Source organism: Mytilus edulis, chromosome 7 (assembly GCF_963676685.1).
Source record: "Mytilus edulis chromosome 7, xbMytEdul2.2, whole genome shotgun sequence".
In the NCBI taxonomy this organism is placed as follows: Eukaryota; Metazoa; Mollusca; class Bivalvia; order Mytilida; family Mytilidae; genus Mytilus; species Mytilus edulis.
This window is the reverse complement of record NC_092350.1, coordinates 30,491,816-30,508,655: the sequence shown is the minus strand read 5'-3', so window position 1 is coordinate 30,508,655 and position 16,840 is coordinate 30,491,816. Positions and strand designations below refer to the sequence as shown.

The window sequence follows — 16,840 nt, the reverse complement described above, 5'->3', positions numbered from 1 at the left end:
GCGTGAATGATCATTTGAACATATAAACGAATATCAATCTTTTACTTTTAATCAATTTAATTCTCTGATCTACCTCGCACTAATTGAAAAATAAACTGTTTGGAATATCTGTTTCACATGTGACGACGAACATGTTCCAGTTGTCGTAACCATAATACGGTACACCCTCATCTTTTACTCGAATGTGAACTTCCAAATAAAACCAAATCACTCGGTTTATAATTTCGCGAATAACACGACGGGTTCTTAACGTTGAGCAGAATCTCCTTACCTTTCTGTGGAACCCGAGATGGATTTGAACTACCCAGTCATATCGATCTATTGAGTCAGCTAATTGAAACTCTCGTTTAAGCCACCGCAACTTTACCGCAACTGAATTGGGGGTATAGTGTTTAACCTCTGTCCGTCCGTCCGTCTTTCCGTCCCATTATGGATAAATAGTTATTCCGCATAACTCCTCCAACAGTTTGCATCCTAGGAAGTGTTCTCTTTACTGTCTGTTTGTACATATATTGAAGGTGTGCTGCATGTGGTCATGGTTTAATTTTTATAAATATGTGCTCTTTTTGGGAGAAAGTTTAACTTTGTCATTTTTGGGAAATTCACTTGCATGAGTAGGGCGTTTCTAGATAACTCCTACAGTTTGATTGCTAGGAATTTATCCCTCTGCTAGCTGTTTGTACATGTATTGAAGGTGATCATGTGGTCAGGGTTTTTTCTTTTTATTATTTTTCCTCTTTTGGGAGAAACATTTAACTTTGTCCCTTTTGGGGTATAAGCGGTTAAATGAGTGTAGTGCGTGGGCATCATGTTGTCTAGTTTACATTTTTTTTCTCGTATTGTGCTGTTACACTGTTACAGTCCGATATCCCCTCAAATACATGTTAGACTCCGTCCCTTGCACTTTCTTTATGTACCTGCCCCAAGTCAGGAACATGTCAGGAACATGTAGTTCAATTGTTGTCGTTGTATACATATGTGTCATATTTGTTTTTTTGTAAAATATACCGATAGTTTTCGTTTGATTTTGTGCATGGTGGCTTTTGTAGCTGACTGTACGGAGTGTTGAAAGTGGAGCCCTCTTTTCGGAAGCCCGAGCAAAAGCCCTTGTTCCGCGATATAAAATTTAATTACGAACTCAAAAAGACATATAAAATAGCTCGAATTTCAAATAGAACTATGCCTTTATATGTGACTCAAAGTCGAAGTCAAACTCGAAACTCAATGCTAACTGGAACTTTAATTCTATGCATGACTTGAATTCGAAAAATACCTCAAAGTTTAACTCAAACAGTAACCCGAACTTTAATTTGAGCACTAATTAGATGGATGGCCACTCGCATTCAAGGCACATACAACATGGAAATCTATCTAAAAATAGAACAGGTTTGTCCGAATTTGTCACGTGGTTTTACCTCATTTAGTAATGGGATAACCACATCAAAGAATGACAGGACCACATCAAAGAATCACAAGACCATATCAAATAATGAGAAAAAAACATCAAGTAGTGTAAAATCGTCAAATTTTGAAACATCATTACGTAATGTTAAAACCATATAAAGAATAGACAAATCATCATTACGAAATAAAAAAACCACATCATGTATTGAAACAAATACATTACGTCAAGGCACATACACATCAAATAATGGTGAAACCACATCGAGTAAGGACAAAACCATGTTGAGTAATGACAAAACTATATCAAGTCATTACGAAACCATATAGTGTAATATCAAAATATCATTAAGTAATGACTATTCCATATTAAGTTAAGACAAAATATCATTTAGTAATAATAAGACAACATAAAGTAATATCAGAGTTCCACATAAGACAGCTGTGGCGTTCCATACCTAAGATTCAATAATTTTGTCTAAGAACAGTCAACATTGAATTTCATGATGATGTGAAAACCAAGTTTATCTTCATTTACGAACCAATAAACACCTAAAGCGCGTTCGACTCCACTTTCGTCGCTTAAACTCCATACATGTGTCTTCTTACTACGATCCAACAGATTCCAGAACAGTTTCATTGTTTGTCATCCATTTAGTCAAATTGAAACCTCCTTTACTTCACAATTTAGTAACGTCCTTAATCAGTGAAACAGCCTTTTCTACTTCATCAACTGACGACGAACAGTCTTCAACGTTGGGTTTTCATCTATGTTTCCATCCTTCCACCAATAGAATCGCAAACAGTCTCTGTTGTTTGTTTGTACTTTAACTTGATAAAATATGGATTCAATATAACCTAACACTGCATTCGTGTTGTGCCTAAATCGCATCAGAACGTCTAAAAGAATATTTGCTAAATTAGGACCTCGTAAAAGTTAATTGTTCAAAATAACACAGACATGTAGATTTCTTGCAGAGCAATCGAAAACGACGCGAATCTTTCGTGGCTTTTGGGGTTGGTACACACCATGATGGGAAGGTTCAAAACCTCTCCCTCATTTCTATCCAAGTCATCGGAAGGAACAGGTTCTGCTTTACCTCTTTCAATAATCTTGTTCATAAAGTCCAGATAATCCTGCTTAACACGAGGATTTTTCAATAACTTCCTCTTTAACGAATTCAGCCTCTGCAAACATTGTTCTGCATTATTTGGAAAACATACTTCACTGTTTCTGAACGGTAAACTAATACAATGATGTCCATCTTCATCAAGTTTGATTGATTTCTCAACTTTTTGCATAAACATGTTGTCCTCTGCTGAATTTTCTTTCTTGTCCTCTATTATCCTTTCCAAAAAATAAAAAAATTTTGCATTAAAATGTCAAGTTGTATTTCATCTATTCCTTCTCTTTGGAAGTGCACTCTATTAACCCCAAAACTGTTTCCTTGTGTTTCACATATAACGTTCCAAAGTATCCATCCTAGTCTCGTTTTCGTTGCATGCGGAGAACCACTCGGACCTGTTGCCACATCAATAATTTTTAATAAACTGTTCATAGCCTTGCATGTAATTTCTATAATTCACTCGTATTGTCTCGTTGTGTTCTTTGTCAGATATCATTCGGATAATTTTTCACTTAACACTTTTAATGCATTAAAACACTGAGTTATTTTTCCTTCACTAAATTCGTTTCCTTAGTCCATATACTTTCTCGGCCTAACACCGCCTACCGCTTCAGATGTTTTCTGTTCTTCCATTTTACCTGTCGTTTCTGTTTTGAGTTTCTCATCTATAATTGTTTCGGAACTTATATGTTGCCCACTTATCTCTGTTTCCACACTTTTCAAAATCAGATCTTAATCTATAATTGTGTCGACTTCTTCTGGCGTGCTCATATACGTATACATCAATGAATATATCCCGCTAATATCAGTCGAAATGAATATAACACAATTCACACCTCAAGTTTTTTCCAAAAATATTCCAAGTACATGGATCTAAAGTATAAACTGGTGAGATGAGATTGACTACAAAGAAAATGCAATCCTCATGAGATTTATTCCAATAACAATGTTCAAAACATTCACAAAAATATAAACATAGTTGTGAAAATATAGAAAACAATCATTGTAACTATTAGGATTTACACAAGCAATGAATAAAGTTCGTATTTCGAAAATAAACAATAATCAGATTTGCAATATTTATCATTGTCTCAAGTTCACATTAACGGCATTGAAATAGCTAAATTTACTTTCATATTACCACACAATGCATAGAATAAATGTAAAATCAACATACCTTATTTGTTAGATATTTATATATAATTCAAAAAAAAATTAAAGGGCTCAAATTTGTCGTGACCCATTTCTCAATTTTCAGGGAAATATATGAGTAGGGGAAAGTAAAACCAATGAACAAATGCAAGTTTCAAAAAATCAATAAATTTGCAAAACGAATTTTGATACAATTCTTAACATGAAATTGGTCTTTACATCTCCCTTTTTATATACATCTCCTTTTGATATAACATATTTGAGTAAAACTGGAAAGTATTTTATAAACATAAAAATTGTTTTTACTTTCAGTAAATTAAACCAAACTAAACATTATTGTTATACACGTATGTATGTTTCCAATTTTACAAACTGTCTATTTTAAAATAGAATAGTTCCTAACTACTAGTATATCATCTTACTATTTTATGACTTATAACAGAGACATATATACACATATATGTCTCTGCTTATAAGTATTTAAAAATACATCTTCCCTTTTTAAAATTGTAAGATATCAGTTATAATTTAAAGAATATTGACAAGATCTCCATATAGTAAATTAAACTGTAAAGAAAATTTATGTATATATCATAGCTGAAATTTTTTCCAAACCCCAACCATTTTACATAAGTCTTATAAAATAACATTTTCATTATAGATCACGAACACAGGCACTTGTCTCAGAAAAAATTTCCCATATACCTTAATATAACACAAGGTACTTAACTTGCATTTTCGAAAAATGTCAGGTGGTGACGAAGTTCCGTTATATGCCGCTTTATAGGCTATCAACCTCACTCAAACTTGTTATATCGTAAATCTAAATTGATTTATCTTTACAATGGTGTATAACATGCCTACATTTGTTGTCGGAATTATTCGTAGCAATCCTACCAAAGTATTGCAGCTTTTACCATAGCGGTGATGGTAAAACAAAAAGAGTTCCGAATACAAATCAAAATAACAAAAAATAAAAAAAATCTTAATGTTGTTACTAAACTGGTTGAAGACGAGTTCTTTAAAGAGAAAAAATAGGCCTTATAATTACTAAGGCGTCATGTAGGCAGTATAGATGTATATGTATAAAATAAAGCGTAACATAACAATCAGGCATCCTATTGCTAGTAGCTAGAGTTTGGTAAATTTGTGTTTTTGTTTTATAAATTTGGCTAATGGACAAAAATGTTTGATTCAAATCTAAATAAAATGCTAATATCTCCCTATTACTTACATTGTACATAAAATGGATACAACTTTGATAATTCCTTGTACATGAGAGTGGTCTGTCAAATCTTTATTTCCCAATGAATGAATTGCATAACAATGAACTGAGCTCAAAGTAAAGCACTTTCATAATACACTTGGACAAAGAGCTTAATCCAGTGATATACTTTGTACTACGTATATACAGGTCCTTCATTAACATCCATCGACCAAAACCATATCTCAATAACATGAGATACTACGTATACATGGTTGGATCAGAATTCCTGAAGTGAAAAACATGAATTTTATTATTGTATTCTAAGTATAAATACCTGTTAAAACTTTCACAAATTTGTGGTAAAAGCATTCAGTATCTATGAACTATCTATCACTTCATGCACACATTGATATAGGGTGAGTGCCCCTCTGTTGGAAATAAGATTATATCTCCATCTAATGCTAGTTAACTGATGAAGAAACATTCAAAACTATAATTTTTTATCTTATACTTGTGAGTTTGTATTTACCATCACAACTGAATCAATAATATACAAATATATGTAAACATATATAAGAGTAAAATTGACAAACATATATAAGACTAAAATTGACATTCAGGTTTACTCCACCTTCATTTCTCATGTCCATGTTCAAATCTGACTTCATCATGTTCATGATGAAATAAGATTCCATATCGATGAAATATCCCTCTGATAGAATAGCCCCAACGAAATACCAGTTTTAAAATGATAGGTGGAACCTAAATTTTAAACGATATTTTCTAAATATTACTAATACATTTTATAATAATTTTTCTCAAAACTTTGTTATATTTTTCATTATTTTGTCTTTTGTTTAAAACTGTATATTGACTTCTAGATGTCTTACAATTACATCCAGGTTAGCTTAGGTTGATGTCTGATTAATGTGGAGTTTGTTTACATAATTACAGACATGTAACATCTATTCCTTTAAATTCAAATAAAATGGATGCAAGAAATTAAATGTCATCAGTAGGCATTCTACTTTCAATAACCATCTGGGCCATGAGTGTTTGATAGGCTTGTCTCATGTACTAAAAATCAAGTTCAATTACTTCTAAATGTCATATTAGAAATTTATTGAAAATCATTCAGGGTGTTTGCATTAATAGACATAAACAATGCACCAAAGTTAATGAGAATTGTTGATAACATTATCAGAAACTTGAAAATTCCCCCTTTCTAATATATAAAACCACCATAACTTGGAAATGTAAAATTTGTAAGATTCTATCTAAAGGCAGCAGCTTACATCACTAGATATCAACAATTCACCAATGTTAATGAGAACAGTTACTGCTAAAAGCATTTTTGAGTTAAAGTTTTAAAACTGGAATATCCCCCCTTTTTTTAGGACTCGGAAACATAAATTCTAAAATTAGTAAAAAAAAAGAAGGGGAGCTCACGTCGATAGATATAAACAATTCACCAAAGTTTTATGCAATTTTATTAAAGCCTTTAAAGTTAATGTCTGACATGTTGACAACGGACGGACAGACATACTGACAACACTATTCCATTATACATCCTGTAAACAGGCCTATACAAATGAGAAAACCTTATACTGTATATTCTGCTGAAGAAGAGCCCAACATGTTCATATCTGGATACAGTTAATATATTGATATAAAGATAGAGATTTATAAAAAAAAAAACCACAACTTTCATGGCATCAAACTATAAGTATTTGCATTTGTTCTGTTGATTAATAGCTATAGGTTGCACTTTGTAAATACAGCTGTTGCTCAAAACACGCCTCTTTTGGGGAGAAATTGAATATTCATAGAAAATTAATTTTGCTTACATACTGGTTCCCAGTTATGCTCTCTGTGTTCCATATCGCAGAGACAGAACTTGGGAATGTTTCCAGTAAATAAACACGTGCATATTGTTTACATTGAAATCTTTGGTAACCTTTCATTCGAGGTAGGGGTAGTTAAGAAAATTAGTGTAAGTTTGAACTCTGAGAAGTTCAGGGCATATAAACGTTGAAAATATGCCGCACAGCCCTATAGTTTGACCTTTGAAAATAATTGTGGTGCATATGAACTTTCAATTCTAGGATAAGATTTTTTTCAAAACTTCATAAAGGAGTTCCTATGGGAAATTACATTGTCAATATTTACAGAAATGCAACCTATATAGGGTGAAAAAGGGGAACATTCAGAATTTATTAAACCAAATTTGCTTTATTTCACAGATTTTAAAGAAATTAACTCAAATAAGAAGTTTTATAAATATTTAATGAAGATTGATAGAATCCTAGGCCTTAAATATGATGACTCAGCATATATTCACAGTTTACTGTATGCATAGTTTACTTAAAGTCCTGGATACAAAATTAATTCATAATATTTGCATATTTGTAAGTTAAATTGTTAAGAAGTGCTTATATTTACTCTTCGCCGTCATTGAAACTCATAGATCCTTCCTGAATATTATTTATGGTGTATTTGTGTCCTTTCGATAACCCAAAAGTAAGCCGCAACACCTAAATCTGCTTTTTTGTCACAACGTCATAATAAATACAAGCTAGAAAAACAAAAATATCTCAAGAAAACTTACAATAGTGTGTTCTATCCTGAATATGTACTAAATATTCCAAATTGCTAGAAACAGCAGAATTATTTAGGAAATTTGAGGCCCCAGGGCAAGAAACATAGAAAATTGCCTACCACCTGGGTCATAAAACAAATAATTTAACTTGTAAATGCTATGATTTTATGATTTTTAAGTTCTTTATATAGAAAACAATAACTATGCTTGGAAGTTATGCAAAAATCAAACGTTAGCAGTCATCTCTACAACATTTTAAGTGAATTTATATCTCAGACTGGTATCTGCAGAGACAGAACTTGGGAATGCTACCAGTTAATAAACACGTGCATATTGTTTACATTGAAATATGTGGTAACCTTTCATTCGAGGTAGGGGTAGTTCCTATTGGAAATTGCATTGTCAATATTTACAGAAATACAACCTATAGTGGCACATGTACATGAGGACTGGGATGAAATCAATTATAAATGTATACATGTATAGTTCGATTCTGATTGATTGTCTCATAGTAAATAAGTTGTAGTAGACTGTTTGAAGTTTGCAGCATATTCAACTTTGAACATCTTTTTCAGGTCTGCAATCCATATAGAACAAAGTATATGTTGTATGATTGCCAATTCAACGACTATCCACAGAGGGTCAAATAACAAAATGAATATAGGCAACTATACAGCCTTCAAAAAAGAGAAAGAAAACAGTCCAGACATGTTAAATACGTAACAATTGAATTGAGAAAAAGTAGTGGCCTGATTTTCAACTTATTAACAACAGGTTCAACCCCTCCTCCACCCCACCCCCCAAAAAAACAAAGTTCTAAAGAAGGTAAGAAGTAAATAAACTTTTTCAACTTATCCTTCTGGAGGGGATTCATTTTATTCAAATCAACATTTATTTAGGGTGGATACATATAAAAATTACAAAGATGAAGGCCAGGGGACTTATTGAAATGAGGCAACACTATCTTTATTTTTGACACGAGTCCAGTTTATTTTTCGCTTTATGACGGATAAAATATCTTAGAGTCAGCACTCAAAATAGGATGGGTCGGGTAACCGTAGACAGACATATATTTTTTTTCGCCTAATATTTAATATGATTGCCATTAGGCATGATGAGACAACTATCCACAGAGGTTCAGATGACATAGCAATTACAGGCAACCATACAGCCTTCAAATATGAGGAAAACTGTCCCGACATAAAAAGTATCCCCGCTGAAAAATGAGATATATTTTGCTGCTTTAAAATAAGGGTAAAAAGATGTAGTCTTTTTAACTTAAATAAAGGATTGGGGGGGGGGGTCATTACCATAAGAACAACTTTTCTAAAAGATGATTCCACATATATTCATTGTATTTTTAATGAATAATAAATATTGGAGTGCATCTCAGGCATCTGAAAACAGACTATTGAATTGAATCAGTACATCTATACATTTTTGTTCAGGGTCAATCGACAACAATTTTTGGCCTCTCTAATAGACGTCAAATTTTTAGCTTCTCGAATTGACGTCATGTTTATGGCCATATGCAAAGATCCAAACGCCGAGATATTTGGCCTGACATGCTGCATTATATGGAAATGTCCAAAACAAATGAACAACACTGCAAATTGAAAAGATTTATACATGTTATACCAACTGAAACTTCGATTGTCTGAGAGAGATATAAAGACAGTTCTAGGTCAATATATTCACAACAACAAAAAACTATAAATTTGTTGAAAAATATCTAACGAAGTCCAAATTATAATACTCTCAAAACAGTTAGCTTTATATCTTTATTTTGTCTATTGTTGAAGACTGATTGTTGCCCTCTATATGTCCTATATGTCGTTTTGTGTTCTTTGTCATTGGGTCCTCATTGACGTTGGGTACTCATTGACGTATACTCGCATGTAATGTATCAATGTGAATATAAATGAAATTAATCAACGTAGAACGACCTTACCCCCTCCCTGTCCTTTTCTAGATAAAAATAAGGATGGGGTGGGGGTGTACCATCGGGTGTACCTCCCTATTTTTTTTATTCTACTGTGATAGTCGAGTTTGTCATATCTTTACACCGTCATTGCTAGAATTTCAAACTTCTGTGACTATACATGTACATGTATATATTTGTTTTGTTATTGTTAAACTCGATATGGCAGTATGGTATTTGCGGAATTCCCATGTAAATGCCATGAGTCAATTGGGATATAAAGTATCATAAAATTGAGCTGTTTTCATTAAGAAACACATACAAACATACGTTTATCATACAACTCAAAATGTAAACAACCCCTAAAATACAATGTTATATGGAATCGTTCAACATACATTCATCATACGACTCAAAATGTAAACAACCCCATTAAATACAATGTTATAGAGAATCGTCCATAGCAGATTAAAGACATAGAATTCACGAATACACGGTTTCCGCTGAATTTGTCAGTTGGTTAGTCCAAATAATTATGACGTCTTGGGAGGCTATTTTTTTCCTGTCGAAGTAAGGTGTCAAAGAAAAAAAATATAATAGCCTTTCAAGATGTCATAATTATTTGGCCTATCAGTTGGTATGACTGACATTAGATGAAATAAAAATAGATATGTCAACTGATAAAATATTCAATAGTTTTTTGTTGGTTGAAATGTCCTGAAATGTGATGGGTTTATGCAGCACATGTATCCCTTTACCAGTTTACTGGCTTAAGTTTTGAATAATAAACTACAGTAGAGACTAAATGGGGACTAAATGTGTACAAACCTGACATCTAACTATGTTGTAGAAAATGTGATCATCAATTTATCAAAAATATATACACAGAGAACAATATATCTCACAACACATATGCATTAAGGTTTATGTACCCTTCTGTAGCCATTTTTGTACGAACTTTTCAAACTTCAATTGTATCAAAACTACAGATATTATGAATAATAGAGATAGGCCATTTTGTACATATTCCAAGGGGAAACTTGATGCAAAGCATTATTTTTTACTGTTCCATTGCATTTAATAGAAAAAGAGGACTTTGTGGCAAATAAATCAAGATTTTTAAAGAAAATCCACAGCCTTTATCCTTGTACTCTCATATTTGGCAATTTGATGACTGATAGATATAGGATTATTGCATGCAGTGCTAGCATTGATTTCCTTAAAACAAGTTTATAAATGTAGTTATTGGTTAAGACAAGTATAAATATGGCCAAAATCAAGTACACCTTTTAGGGTGCGCTCGACTTTAGTGACTCAGCACGAGGTGTTTTGGAATTTACAGGTTACTTAGAACTTTTTGTAAAAAATAAACACTAGCACATCATAGAAAATCAAGTGAGTAATTTATGTTTCAAATTTTATAACAAAAATCTCTGTATTAAAGGCTGTGGATTTTCTATAAAAATCTTGATTTATTTGCCACAAAGTCCTCTTTTTCTATCAAATGCAATGAAACAGTAAAAAATAATGCTTTGCATCAAGTTTCCCCTTGGAACATGTACTAAATGGCCTATCTCTATTATTTATTATACATGTATCTTTAGTTTTTATACAATTGAGGTTTGAAAAATTCGTACAAAAATGGCTACAGAAGGGTACATAAACCTTAATCCGAATTTACATTCATATGTACGGTCGCAATAGAATAATTTCCCGCGGAGATGTCATGTGATATAAACATGGAATTGTCCACACCGATACAGGTGAAATAAGTAGAATAACAATTGTGGACAGATATAAGACCTTCATGAGCTCGGTGTAAAGTAAAAAAAATGTAAAAATCAATTATTAAATAAATTTGTTCGATTAACCTTGAAGTGAAGACTAATAAAAATTTGCGTCTATCGAGTGAACCCCCTAAATAAAATAATACCGTGTTCTTGACGATATCCCAGCGGGATGATCGATAGAAATGATATATTCTTATAAAGTATGTTAACAATATACTGCAATACAAAATGTAATCACAACTGATCTTTTTACTCACAAAATCAAGCAGTTTTTTAAGTGTTATAACCATCAGAAGTTAGTTGAAACTTTTCATGGCAGTGAAAAAGTATAGGTTAACATAACGCTTTGACCAACTGATGTTCTTAAACCCTGCTGACTGCCATCAACGATTGCCAAATACATTGATCACAAAGATGTAACAGAATGGATCTTTACATTGATCTACAATGAGCAAAAACAACATTTTCCAAAACGACTGAAAGAGTTAAAAAGTATATTTTAACAATATGCATGTGACTAACATCTCTCTCTCTATATATATATATATATATATTATGTAATATTTTGTACAGGTGGCTCAGCCGATATTACAGTTCATCAAAGATGTGGAGATGGTACACTGAAGGAAGTTGTTCCTGCCAGTGGTGGTCCCTGGGGTGGGAAATCTATTGATGAATCTTTCCATGGCTTTCTTAAAAGAATATTTGGACACACAGTCATGGAAGAATTAAGAAAAACTGAACTTGAAGACTTTAATGACTTATTCAGACAATTTGAAACTAAAAAGAGGTCAATACGTGTAGATCAAACTAACAAAGTAGTCGTTACATTACCTGTTGCTCTAATTGATTTAGTTAAAAGCTGTAGAGGTAAAATGAAGACAGCTCTAGAGCAATCACCGTATGGTCAGGCAGTTTGCTACAAGAAGGATAAGTTACACATTTCCCCAGATACATTTAGAGATTTATTCAAATCTACAACAGAAGCCTTAATAAAACATCTAGAAAGAATGTTTCGTGATGACAAGTTATCAGACTTGGAGAATCTTATTATGGTAGGGGGATTCTCTGAATGTGAGCTTATACAGCATAGAATGACAGAAAAATTTGGAAAACATAAAAAGATAATTATTCCCAAAGAGGCAGAGCTTGCTGTTCTTAAAGGAGCAGTTTTATATGGCAACCAACCAAAGGCTATCAGTGCTATATTAATGCGACGTACTTATGGTATCCAGAGCTTATGGGGTCCTCATATGCACCCAGAATACAAGAAATCAGATTTAGTTGTTGTTAATCGATGCAAGGATTTATTCTTTAAATTTCTTCAAGCTGGTGAGAAAGTGGAGCCAGGTCATACAGTGTCCCAAATATTTCAAGTTTTCAAATCAGACGAAAGTAACCTAGAGTTTACAATTTACACATCGATCGACCCTAACCCACGATATGTTACAGATCCAAACTGTCAGCGACTAGGCAGCTTAATCATTCCACTACCAGATATCAGAGCTGGTCAAACATTAGAGATAGAAGCGACGATGGTAGTTGGTTACACTGAACTTTTAGTCCGAGCTAAAGACTTACATACTGGACGGATTGTTGAGTGCGAGTTTAATCTGTTTTAGAGTGCTTAACTATAATATAATGTACTAAGTGATTCATTGTACTTTGGTATGCTAACTGTACAATATATGTTAGTATATTGTAAGAAATATTTTTCTTACTTACTTGTCATAGACTTTTATCATATAAAACAAAGAAATCAAATTCAATAGTGTCATGTGATATCTATATAGAGGTATCTATAATTCAACAAGTGGTAAATTTTGTTAATTTTTTCTTTTTCCCTCACATTTTGCATGCAGCAAAAGACAATAACAATCAAAACAAAGGAGTAAACAAAGACCCACAAAACCAAATGACATTTACATCAACAGTTATAAATAATAATTAAGAAACAACACGAACTCCACTAAAAACCGGGAGTGAAATCAGGTGCTCCAGAAGTTTAAGCATTTCCTGCATCGTATACACCACCCGTCGTGTTATTTCTTTGTTCAGTTCGGTAATGATAGAAGGTTATTATGACTGAGGAAGAATATCAGATATGATTTGTGACACACTTTTGTCATAATGGCCAATCAGCTCATGATGGCGACCGTAAAATTTCTTGAGTGATGACCTTAATTTGATTGATTCATAGCCCTGTCTTAACAACTTTTGAGAAAGCAGTATTCCTCGTTCAACAAAATCAACGTACTTTGAGCTAGCTCTAGAGTAACGTATCAATTGAGACACATAGACTCCATTTGCTGGTGCCGCTGGGATGTTGCTACACAGAAATGGAAAGTTGACTATAGGAAAATTAAAATCATCACTTTTGTCATATATTTTGGTATTCAACCTACCATCAGTAATCATTTCGAAAAAAAGCTCTAAATATGAAGCAGATTTATCTGTGTCGGTAGTATCTTTAATTTCAAGTTCACTTGGATATATTAAATGTAAGTGATCAATGAATCTATTATTATTAAGAGACAGTACATCATCAATATACCGAAAGGTGAAATTAAAAGACTGGTCTAATTTCTTTTCCCCTTTCTGTACAAGCCCTTAGATAAATTCTGCTTCATAGGCATATAAAATCAAATCTGCAAGTAGAGGAGCGCAATTGGTGTCCATTGGGATTCCAATAGTCTGTTGGAAGACCAAACTTCCAAATTCAACAATTAAAAAGTCCAGCATGTCAGTGATATCCTCGTCGGTATATTTTTTCCTTGACACTGTATGATTTTTCACAAAGTAATTTATAAAATGTTATCAATTAACACATTGTAACAATTAAATTATCACATAGTGGATGCCTGCAAATATAACAAACTAGACTTTAATTTCAATTCTTGCAGGAAGAAAATCACCATTAAACATTTGTTAAATCGATTCTATTTAAAATCATTTGCAAAATAACTTCATTTGCACATTTTCAGACCATCACTCATGGAATTGATGCCCCTAGATTCCACCATAATAGTAGTTGAAGCAGAGTTACACAAACATATTAAATTGTTTCTTTTCCAAATTATATCATTTATAATATGCATTGATTGAAACAAAGTTAATAATGTTTTTTTTTTAAACAATTTCTTTCTTATTATCATGTGTATGTTTTTTAGTCACAGGAGTAATTGCATGTTAATCATCCAGACAGTTTTAATAAATTTGTAATCTCAATTATAACATTAGAAAACAGTTCAGAAAGAATAGTCCATGATAGTTTTCTGATCCATCTTTATCAGCTAACAAAATTTAAAGAAATGTTTACTTCTGCACAGATATAAAATTTGATCAACGTTAACCTTTTAAAAGGTAAATGGTTCACTGTTCAAAATATAATGTATACGGTGCAATATCTCATAGCTGTAATAGAAGTTACGGAATTATAAAGAATGAATATGCTACAGTGTATCTAGGTTGTAACCATATTTCATTTTGGTTCATGACCACAATTTACAGCTATTTAATTTGACGATTTACTATTTACTTGATGATTATTCAAGAAAGATCCAAATTGAAGTATTCACAACGATTTATATTTGCGTTTTTTTTCTACTTGTGAAATTTGCAAAAATCAATTGGTCGCAAAAATTAGTTGGTTTGGTTGGTTTGCAAAATGGATTAGAAAGGGTAAACGCAAAATAAAATATCCATGGAAGTAATTTGGTTTACAGTATTATTAAAATTTCCTGATGTTGGCTTTGAAAGTAATTTCTATACAATGAATTTTGTTACTGAAAGAAGAATGCGTTGGTCTTGTTGATAATCTTACGTTTATTGATAAAACTTGTTATCTGTATATATCAGATGTGGGGAATGACACACCAATCAAAAGCACATAGTTCACATCATTGTTATGATTATAAAACACATCCTTATTTGTTTTTGCTATAACTCTGGCTGAAATATAGTTGAATTACATTATTTAATACAGTGTGTTTACTTATCATGCTTATTTGATACACGACCTGGTGTATCACAAGACAGGATTTTAATCACTTTTGTATTTTGCTTTCATCAAGATAAGAAAATGGAGCATTTTTTATTTCTTCAATTATATTATCTATACGTTTCAGCTTTATGGGGTTTTATTTATTTCATAAAGGTTTTTTTCCCAGTTTTGAGACAATAACTCAAAAATGCTTTCAGGATTGATGAAACTTTGGTAAATTGTTTATATTTATTGTTGTCAGCTCCCTTTTGAATTTTATAAATTTTAAATTTTACGTTGTCGAGTTTTAATATAATAAGATTTTATTCATAAAAAAACGGGTGATTTTCAAGTTTTTGAACGTATCTCTAAAGTTTTCATTGAACTTTCATGACTGATTTATATCTATAAAGATAACCTACCCTTTTTTTTTTTTTTTTATAAAATTTTGAAAATAATAAAATAATAGAATGAAACTCAAAACATTGTGGCTGTGACCATTGATTGACACATTAAATTCATCCATTGACTGGGACAATTTAGGTGAACGTTTGTATGTAACGACCACTGATCACTGTGTACTTTTTAAAGACACTTAAACTATGGGGTTACCAAAGGTTCTCAACACCTCAATAAAGTAAAAAATTAATCAGAAATAACACGATGTTTTGATTTATACCAATTATATAAATCAAAACATAAAGGTTATTCCTGATTATTTTTTCGAATTACTTTATAATTAAAAGCGTTAAGAAACCTTTGGTGACCCCACAGTTTAAATGTCTATCGTAGGTACGTCGTGAACAGTGGTCGTTACAGACAAACGTTTACGTAAATTGTCCCTGTCAATTGATGAATTCAATGGGTCAATCAATGGCCACAGCCACACTGTTTTTAATTTCATACTAGATTAGACCGTTGGTTTTCCCGTTTGAATGGTTTTACACAAATAATTTTGGGGCCCTTTATGGCTTGTTGTTCGGTGTGAGCCAAGGCTCCCCGTGTTGAAAGCCGTACATTGACCTATAATGGTTTTCCTTTTTTCAACTTGTTATTAAAATGGAGAGTTGTCTCATTGGCACTCACACCACATCTTCCTATATCTTTTAATAAACTCATCATAGATACCAGGACTAAATTTTGTATATACGCCAGACGCGCGTTTCGTCTACAAAAGACTCATCAGTCACGCTCGTATCCAAAAAAGTTTATATAACAATATCAATGATAATTCATGTCAGCACAAAAAGTGCTGACTACTCGGCTTGTGATAAAGGTGTATCAATGCAGATCATGAATCGAATTCAGTATTTGGCTTTAAAACCTAAATATATATATATTTATATTGTATAACACCAAGTTCATTTGATTTATCATCTGTGTTGTCTGTATACCAAGCTTTTCAAAGATGTTTGGTATTATATTAATTTCTTTAAAACACATGTTTAAGTCTTCAGAAAGTGCACTTAATAATTGTTGATTTGACTGTATAATAATTATGATAGTGATTTTTATTTTCTAATTCGTTTCACTTAAACGAACATAAAATATTTATCAAATAAATAACTGGAACTCTCACATGGACCATAAACAATGTTTATGTCATAAACAAGAAGCAACGCTTATCGATAAAGATCTGAATATTATTTTCTCTCCAGTAT

The 16,840-nt window shown here is 32.2% G+C and overlaps 1 protein-coding gene across 3 annotated transcripts in view; it reads left to right on the top strand.

The window, feature by feature from the left end:
* LOC139481228 (heat shock 70 kDa protein 12A-like) overlaps window positions 1-13,011 on the top strand; it is an 86,965-nt gene extending 73,954 nt beyond the window's left edge. For all 3 annotated transcript variants that reach the window (XM_071264399.1, XM_071264398.1, XM_071264397.1), the window contains one exon: window positions 11,771-13,011. In XM_071264399.1, coding sequence (XP_071120500.1) covers window positions 11,771-12,819 — 1,049 coding nt within the window. In that variant the 3' untranslated portion in view covers window positions 12,820-13,011. The remainder of the gene's footprint in view (window positions 1-11,770) is intronic.
* The last annotated feature ends 3,829 nt before the right edge of the window (window positions 13,012-16,840 follow it).